The sequence below is a fragment of the Sycon ciliatum genome, chromosome 10 (genome assembly GCF_964019385.1).
Source record: "Sycon ciliatum chromosome 10, ocSycCili1.1, whole genome shotgun sequence".
Lineage (NCBI taxonomy): Eukaryota > Metazoa > Porifera > Calcarea > Leucosolenida > Sycettidae > Sycon > Sycon ciliatum.
This window is the reverse complement of record NC_088652.1, coordinates 19,910,254-19,920,062: the sequence shown is the minus strand read 5'-3', so window position 1 is coordinate 19,920,062 and position 9,809 is coordinate 19,910,254. Positions and strand designations below refer to the sequence as shown.

The window sequence follows — 9,809 nt, the reverse complement described above, 5'->3', positions numbered from 1 at the left end:
TAAAATTCTGGCCATCCCGAACCCCGACCACCATCCCCTCCTAGAATGATTACTTTTATAGCCTATCCTGGCTCTGAACTTCACACCTGAAATGATCAGTCAACTGCCCTCAGCCAATCAGAGTTGAGCAAGTCCTAGCACCATTTGCAAAGTACTCAACAGCAACTCTGATTCCACCTGATGACAGTCAATCAATCATATGTCTACCTATCATGCCAAGAACACAAGTACTAGCACACAGTCTAATAAGATAGCAGCTACCATGGCTACTCAGTCACTTTGCCTTAGAGTCAAGTATGAGAGTGCATGCTGGGGAGTGTAGCTAGTCAGCCATGCATTAAGCTGATGACACACCCATCACCATACACACACACACAACACAAGAACGGCAGGGACTGCAGAGAAACACACAGAAAGAACACAATCATGACGGTATAAACAAAGCAAGAACAGAATCACAGCTGCACACACTCGATCGATCAAGAAGAGAGAGAGACAGACAGACGGGGGGGGGGGGGGGGTGTGAGAAGAACAACACCAGTGCGATACTACAAGCGCAATAACCGCACCGTTGCACTGCAAGTTGGCCCCTCCTAGAATGATTACTTTTATAGCCTATCCTGGCTCTGAACTTCACACCTGAAATGATCAGTCAACTGCCCTCAGCCAATCAGAGTTGAGCAAGTCCTAGCACCATTTGCAAAGTACTCAACAGCAACTCTGATTCCACCTGATGACAGTCAATCAATCATATGTCTACCTATCATGCCAAGAACACAAGTACTAGCACACAGTCTAATAAGATAGCAGCTACCATGGCTACTCAGTCACTTTGCCTTAGAGTCAAGTATGAGAGTGCATGCTGGGGAGTGTAGCTAGTCAGCCATGCATTAAGCTGATGACACACCCATCACCATACACACACACACAACACAAGAACGGCAGGGACTGCAGAGAAACACACAGAAAGAACACAATCATGACGGTATAAACAAAGCAAGAACAGAATCACAGCTGCACACACTCGATCGATCAAGAAGAGAGAGAGACAGACAGACGGGGGGGGGGGGGGGGGGTGAGAAGAACAACACCAGTGCGATACTACAAGCGCAATAACCGCACCGTTGCACTGCAAGTTGGCTAGAGAAGTGATGGCAAGGGCAGTGCCACAGTATGCCAATCACTGAATATTCATGATAGGTTGGCACCACTGCACTTCCAGTATAGCAAGTAACACAGTATTGATGTACCAGTGCATACGTCCGCTCAGTACAACATGCAGCAGCAGCAGCAGCAGCAGCAGTGTTACAAGTACAACATGTAAGCATTGCAGAAAGTGCTACATAGCAGCCACTTTAAAAACTAGAATGTAAACATCACTGCAGCTGTACATGAAGTCAACAGCTGCAGCAGGGTATGATTTCACGCAGCTGAACAGTTGACCTGTGTTTTTTTGCTGCTGCTGTGTTATTTGCTGCTGCACACACAGTCATCAGACAACGGAACACACGCCAACACACCTTTGGGAATGCTCTTTCCCGAATGCGATGATAGCTGTTAGGCGAGGCAGTGATTCTGTGATCAGACAAGTTATTATGATGACGGAACTTACTATGACAGGTTCAGACAACATAATACTCTCAACTTGAGTTGGCTTGGTGGTTTTGGATGGCTAAGATCATCAGAGTCTCTCCAATACTGGGCAAGCTGGATCCACTGAGGTTGTGAGATGTAGTTTTCAGACAAACTAGCAGTTGCCATATGCAGCCATTGACGCCCCAAGTCCATGACGAGGCTGTGTGCCCATGCTGTCTGCAAACAAGACCTCTTTTCAGGACTTCACGAAAACACTGCCGGTGAACCTGGCCAATCTGCACACACACACACGTTCATGCACATGCACACACGCACACACACACATAGACACACACAAGAGATTAGGATGCGCATCACATGCACACCGAATGGCCATGCCATACGACATTGTGTGGGTGAAACCCTCCAAGGTCCAGCCACACAAATCATGACAGTCCACACACGCACGCACACACACACACACACACAAGCACACACACACACACACACACACACACACACACACACACACACACACACACACACACACACACGCACACACACACAAGCACACACACACACACACACATACGCCTGAGTGTATTCAGTACTTTGTGGAGCATTTCCCTGTGTTGCGCACATGTTGCTTGTCGAGACTCAACAATAGCTGGAAAATGAATGCAAGCACATAGAGTAGTGTGTTCTGTCCCCATGAGTATGCAGAGGTGTGAGTTCACATACACACCGAGTGTATTCTAACACAACACGCGCAACGTGGGTGACGTGTTGACGTGCAAATGCAGCTACACGCGTTCACAACGAAAGCATCATAATCTCTCTAATGGTGTTTCAGTGTAATCAAGCTACTTGTTCAAGGACAGTCAAATCTAGCCTACAAGTTACAACCTCAAATCATTCTGTACCATCAAGAGTGCATAGTCCAATGAAGCCATCCGGCATTATCGATGATTTTCACAGAACGAAAAGGTTTAGTTACGACCATCCCCCCCCCCCCCCCAACGAAAAATTTATCGACTTGACAGCTAGAATGGATTGATGTTTCGACTACCAATATTTTTCAAAACAAAACTCTCCCCAACACACCCACGCATAAATGAAACATTTCCGTTTTGTATAACGGAGAGATTATTATAGACGGCCCGGCCGAACGAAGAATGCAAGTCAGTGTTCTCGTCCATGGTGGATTGTTTCCGAGGACCTCAGAATTTTGGGGCCATTCGGCTCATTGATCGAACATGCATGGACAGATAAAAATGCAAAGATCTTCTACATCTTGCATAAGGTAATTTGAAGTCGAGCAACGGACGATAGATTCATGCGTCCTGAGGTTGACGAGCCAACACCATAATTATTATCATGAAGAGTACATAACAGCCCAGATTGTGCAACTCCAGTCTACGGGGTCTACAACAGCAGAGCATCACGTCATGTGACCAAAACCCGGACACACTATTTGCACCCTTTGAACAGCTCCAGGGTTGTATGCCACCCTACTTCGGGTACAACTCTCTGGTGGTCATTCTGCACTGCTTTCCCACATAACCTATCTAGCTACTGAAGCTGAACCTACTGATGTGATATGAAACTCTACCGTCATCACAGCACTGAATAGAGATTGTACACGCAGTTGCACACTCATGTCAGTCTCTCGGAAAATGTACTCACTCTTCAATCAAGAGTGAGTACATTTTGAATCAAGAGTGAGTACATTTTGAATCAAGAGTGAGTACATTTTGAATCAAGAGTGAGTACATTTTGAATCTAGAGTGAGTCTTGAATCAAGAGTGAGTCTTGAATCAAGAGTGAGTCTTGATTCAAGACTCACTCTTGATTCAAGACTCACTCTTGATTATCATACATGTACAGTATGCATCTCCCCCCCCCCCCCTCTCTCTCTTTACGAAGTGCAAGCTGCATCTTCCCCCCCCCCCCTTTTACGGAGTGCAAGCCGGATCTCTCCACCCCCCCCCCTCTCTTTACGGAGTGCAAGCTGCATCTCCCCCCCCCCCCTCTTTACGGAGTCCGAAATCTCTTTCGGAGCAGCGGATACTCACTTGGTAGAATTTCCATTGGATCACAGAATGTAGCAGCTGGCAATACAGGAACAAGGATGGCTGCAAATATTGATATGAACGGCGCTTCTGGAGGTGAGGAGAATGTTTCCTGAGGTATGCCGGTGGATCTTCTGAAAGGAAGTAGAACCAAGCAGAAGAAAGACCAAGGACACTGAAAAGCACTGTATTTTACAGGGTGGAAGCCGCAGCCCCCCCCCCCCCCCCTCTCTTTATGGTGTGTTAGCCAAGAGGCCGTCAACGTCTGACATCACTGCTTCACCCCGAGCTGCAACCCTGCATCCACCCCCACCCCTCCTCTTTACGGAATGAAAGCCACATCTCCCCCCCCCCCCCTCTTTACAGAGTGCAATCCACATCTCCCCGCCTTTTTACTGAGTGCAAACCGCATCTCCCCCACCTCTCTACGGAGTGCAAGCTGAATCTCCCCCTCTTTACGGAGAGTACCCCCCCCCCCCCCCACCCCCCACCCCCTCTTTACGGAGAGTACCCCCCCCCCCCCCATTTGTACTTAGACACTGCCAGAAACTGGTCACAAGGGTCTCCTTGAGAGAGGGGAGAGAAATTCAAAGGGTGACTTGCCACTTTAGCGCGACCATTTCATCGCGATGCATTTCCGCCCCGGCACTTCAGTTCCTGATTTCACAGCGCCATGACTATCAGCGCGGTAAAGTACTGCGCAAGCAACTCAGCGCGAAAAAGGAAGGCACGATAATTTACAGCGCGATCGAGTACGGCGCGATCAAGTACGGCGCGATCAAGTACGGCGCGATCAAGTACGGCGCGATCAAGTACGGCGCGATCAAGTACGGCGCGATCAAGTACGGCGCGATCAAGTACGGCGCGATCAAGTACGGCGCGATCAAGTACGGCGCGATCAAGTACGGCGCGATCAAGTACGGCGCGATCAAGTACGGCGCGATCAAGTACGGCGCGATCAAGTACGGCGCGATCAAGTACGGCGCGATCAAGTACGGCGCGATCAAGTACGGCGCGATCAAGTACGGCGCGATCAAGTACGGCGCGATCAAGTACGGCGCGATCAAGTACGGCGCGATCAAGTACGGCGCGATCAAGTACGGCGCGATCAAGTACGGCGCGATCAAGTACGGCGCGATCAAGTACGGCGCGATCAAGTACGGCGCGATCAAGTACGGCGCGATCAAGTACGGCGCGATCAAGCACGGCGCGATCAAGTACGGCGCGATCAAGTACGGCGCGATCAAGTACAGCACAGTACACTTCAGCGCGATAAAGTACAGCGTGATACAGTACAGCGTGATACAGTATAGCGCAAAGTCGATACTTGTACAGTCATAGTCACAACAAGCAATGCCCATGCATACATTGTATAATAAATTGGCGCTTAGATCTGTAGCGCTGAGATGTGCGGCGCTGACACATTTGGCGCTGAAATATATGGCGCTAGTCTGCTGGCCCTGAAGTACACAGCACTGAAATATGTTGTGCTGTAACTTTCAGCGTTTAAGTTCACGGCGAACATAAACGGTCGCGCTCACCTGGTTGGCGCTGAACTTGACTTTGCCGAAATGGCATGGAACCATTCAAAGGAATTATCTAGGATTGGAAAGATGGCTCGATTGGTCATTGAACAACGGGTGACCCCTCTACAAAACACTGGGTTGACTTGGGAATACAGAAAGGAAAGCAATAGATGGATACTAGTTAAGAGCAACTATTAGTATATTATTATTGGCTCAACATCCTTGTTTCATATTGACTTGGGAATGATCGCACATATGGGCTCACCACACTGCAGTCAGTGGGTGAGGACAAGGTTCAGAAAAACTGCATTCTGTCCTGCCCCAATGAAGTAACACTTCATATTAGAGCGGGTTGCTAATCTAGAGTGGATACACACACCAAACACATACAGCACCCCCCCCCCCCCCCTCTCCTCCCCAAACACACACGTGTGTGCATGCATTTGAGAGGATATCAAAGGTCTTGAAAATTTGCAAGTTCAAATTCGTATATCCAAAATCCGGATCAGCTTCCAGACATGCTCATTTGTAGTGGATTGAAAAAAAACTGTGGCAGAACTTTGAACTATTCGAAATCTCTTTCAGACCAGCGGATACTCACTTGGTAGAATTTCCATTGGATCCCAGAATGTAGCAGCTGGCAATACAGGAACAAGTATGGCTGTGAATATTGAAATGAACGGCGCTTCTGGAGATGAGGAGAAAGTTTCCAGAGGTATGCCGGTAGATCTTCTGAAAGGAAGTATAACCAAGTAGAAGAAAGACCCAGGACACTGAAGAGCACTGTGTTTTACAGGGTGCAAGCCGCAGTCCCCCCCCCCCCCCAACTCTTTAACCTTTTGAGTCCGGGCCCATTGAAAACCTCTGCCACGCAGTACAAAAATGACAAAATTTTAAATTCACTCTATGTGAGCAAACTTGATTTCAAACGATTCTTTCATGTATCCTGAGCACAGAACTGTTTTTGTTTTGGAAATACAACAAAAATTACAAAAGTTATGACCGTTTTCAGAAAGGTAGTTTTACGCTAATTTGGCGTTATATTTACAATATATACAGTATGTACATGATAACAGTGAACTGCTGTGCTCCTTTGCTCCAGCACCATCAAATTTGGCCATAGTCATACTCGGTGTGGTAGATTCCAAAGCAAGGCACTGAACACAGGCCTGGCTGCCCCGGACATGACATGCAGCACTCGCGGCTCTCCCTGCGCCTGCCTCTCGCCCAGCAAACGACGCACCGCTTCAGCGGCTTTTCCTTCTTGGGTGTTGGTGGGACAAATGCTGGATGGTGACGTCCAGTCAACCTGCTTGGGCTTTGGTGGTGAGTCTGTGTGCGAGTCGGTGCTGCTGCAACAACATCAGGATGGCGTCCTGGGGCAGCTGGGCATACTTGGGCTGGCTCCGCAATCTCTGCCGCTGCTGGTAGCGGTTCAACTACTGCTGCTGCTGTCGCTGCTGCCGGATGAGGTTCCGTTGGCTCAGCTGGAGCTGGTCCGGATGCTGTTGCTGTTGGTACTGCTGCTGGTGCTTCTGCTGCTGCAGGTGCTGCTGCTGCTGCCGCTGTTGGCGCTGCTGCTGCAGGTGCTGCTGCTGCCGCTGTTGGCGCTGCTGCTGTTGGTGCTGCTGCATCTAGATGTCGTCCCTTGACACCTTCGGCCAACAGCTCACTCATCGCAATTCGAATAAAATCATAGTGTTTTCGCTTGCCGCCAGCTTTCTGGTACAAGATGAACGCGTTCAGTAGCCCTTCCTCCAGGATATGTGTGCCGAGCTTTTTGTACCACTTGGTGGATTTGCGTGCAGCAGTGTAGTTTGAGAGCATGGCGTCGTTCCGGTCCACACCACCCATGTACCGGTTGTAGTCATGGACTACCTGTAGCTTCTTGACAGCCTTTCCTTCTCGATCACGCTTGCCAGTTGGCACAGCATTGGCACGGTGCAAAGTGGAGAGGAACACGACTTCCTTTGTGTCCTGAAGCTTTACGACAAGCGCTCCTTGCGAGCTACGGTAAGTGTACTCTGATTTCTTCAGCTGCTTATAGCCAGTCAGTCGCTTCGGCAAACCAACCCGGTTTTTGCGGATGGTGCCGCATACACCGGTCTGGTGCTGACTGAGGTACTTGGCGAGTGGCAGGCTGGAATACCAATTGTCCACATACAGGTGGTGTCCCTGATTCTCAAGTGGAATCATCAGCTTCGCGACGACAGCGCCCGATGCTCCCAGCTGCTTCACCATGTCCGGGCTGAGATTGACATTATCTTTGCCGACGTACACAATGAAGTTATACATATATCCAGAATCCTCGCACAGGGCAAAAATCTTGATACCAAATCGAGCACGCTTAGATGGAATAAATTGGCGAAAGCTCAGTCGGCCCTTCCACGCCACCAATTCCTCGTCGATGCAGATGGTTTTGCGTGGCGTGTACACTGCCTGAAAACGATCGATAAACAGGTCTAACAGGCGGCGAATTTTCCGTAGCTTGTCAGCTTCGTCCGGTGCAGCGTTGTCCGAGAAATGCAGAAACATGAGGATACTCATGAATCTGTCCCGCTTCATGGCAGCCGAGAACGATGGCGTGGAAATCAGTGCATCCTTACTCCAGTACTGGTCCAGTGCTGGCTTCCAGAGAATGCCTGTCGTCAGATAGAGCGCCAGGAAGATCTTCATTTCGGACATGGTCACCGGCTTCCAGCTCCGAGCAAGGGCGCGCGGTGCCAGGGTTTCCAGATTAGCGTCTATGTACCGTCGGGCAAAGCGATTGGTCTCGTCAACAAGTAGACTCCACATAGCATCGGTGAAGTACAAGCGCACATACTCGTATGGAGTCGCATCGTCAGGCATTTCCACTTGCATGCCAGGTGTGCCAGTGAACTGAGGTAGCAGAGGTGTGTTATCTTCTTTTTTCCAAATACCTACATGTGTGGCACATATGTAAAGAGATACCTAAATATACCATAGTATAGTCTGTAGCCAGTACACGCATTGCACATCAAGTCGTGATAATTTCAAATTTTCAAATTTTCACATTGCAAATATTTATTCTCCAAGTCGTCAAATTTATTCTTACCTTCAGAACCATCGTCATGGGCGCTCAGATTCTCGGTGGCAAGGACATGGCTCTTGCATGAAAGGTCCTCGTCGCTCTCAATCTCCCCGCTCGCGGCACTGGCAGCGCCGTCACCTACGTCGTGTTGATCGCGCTCGTCGGCCGTCGCCGTGCGTCACACCAATATCGTCAGGCGAACCAGGTATCGATACGAGATCCGGGAGCGACTCCTCGTCACTCCCGTCGCCAGAATCGAAGCTATCATCCCCTGACCACGGCTCGACATCGCTGTCAGGGTCCATGAAAACCTCCTGGAGGGCCTCTTCCGCGGCAAACCTACGACGAGCCATCTCTACAGATCGGCCAAATTTCAATTTTTTGAAATGCCAGTACACGCGCATGTAACTCCAGCTCAAACTTACGGAGCGACTCGCAGTTTTTTTTATACTGTACTCGTACATACTAGGAATCCACTGTGCAGCGGTACAGCTTAGATCGACGCCACGGAAGACCAGCATAATCGATGTAGCACCGTACAGACTCGTGACGTTCTAGAACGTCACGCGTGTCACAGTGGCAGTGGTCATGACGTGTCAGAACGTCACGCGTGCTCAAAGGGGTGTAATAGGCGATTCACACGACAGGCAAATCCACGTTTACAGGAAAGTCACCATGGAGATATTCCTGCGGGTGACCAAAATTTGCCCGCGGGAATCAAAAGTGTCCATGGCCTTTTTGCCCGCGGATGCACTCATCTGCGGGCACTTTTACAGTTATGAGGCTGTGAGGTCGTACTATGGTACGGTAGTCTTGAACCCTGGTTGTTTGGCCTTTGTTTTTGGGTACTCATTCCAAATCACCACAGTAACGCCGTATACTCACCGGATACTCGCGGGAGCTCTGGCCGCCACCCGCCGCCGTGTGAACTGCAGCCTCACGTTTCACTTCCTGCGGGCACTTGACAAACGTGGATTTGCCTGTCGTGTGAATCGCCTATAAGCCAAGAAGCCGTCGAAGTCTGACGTCACTGCTTCACCCCGAGCTGCAACACCGCATCCCCCCCCTCTTTAGAGAGTGCAAGCCGCACCCCCCCCTCTTTAGAGAGTGCAAGCCGCACCCCCCCCCCCCCCTCTCTCTCTACGGAGAGTTGTCCACTCCCCCCCCCCTCCCCTCCCCTCCCTCCATCCATTTGTACTTAGTCAAGCCTAGTTCACATTCGATGGGGCGCGACGGGACGCGATGTAATAATCAACGGGAAGCGACGGGACGGTCTAACGGCGTCCAATATGAACACCAGGAACGGGAACGCAACCGTACTACCGTACAGATCGGGAAGTGAAGGGAAGAGTTGGATCGATTCAACTTTTCATACCGTAGACGGGGACGCAAGCGTACAAAACGGCTGCAATTTGAGTGTGAACAGGAGACGGCGTAGTGCGCCGACTACTCCCGATTCTTAATTGGAAATGTTTAACATTTCGAACACTGCGCTTCCCATGATAACTCACAGAATGGCCAGCACGACTTGAGTTGAATTTTAGCAAGATAAGATCTCATGTCATTTATTGTATTTAGGGATAG

General features: G+C 49.8%; 1 protein-coding gene across 5 annotated transcripts in view; it reads right to left on the bottom strand.

Annotated features, from left to right (window-relative positions):
* LOC135825906 (uncharacterized) overlaps positions 1-9,809 on the bottom strand; it is an 85,453-nt gene that overhangs the window by 65,685 nt on the left and 9,959 nt on the right. For 3 of the 5 annotated variants that reach the window (XM_065338543.1, XM_065338540.1, XM_065338542.1), the window contains exons 4-6: positions 5,775-5,905; positions 3,651-3,781; positions 950-1,871 (exon numbers count right to left, since the gene is read on the bottom strand). The exons of 1 other annotated variant lie outside the window; for it this stretch is intronic. In XM_065338543.1, coding sequence (XP_065194615.1) covers positions 1,840-1,871; positions 3,651-3,781; positions 5,775-5,905 — 294 coding nt within the window. In that variant the 3' untranslated portion in view covers positions 950-1,839. Of the gene's footprint in view, positions 1-949; positions 1,872-3,650; positions 3,782-5,774; positions 5,906-9,809 lie in introns of those variants that run through there. One more of the 5 variants, XM_065338541.1, reaches the window with a different exon arrangement.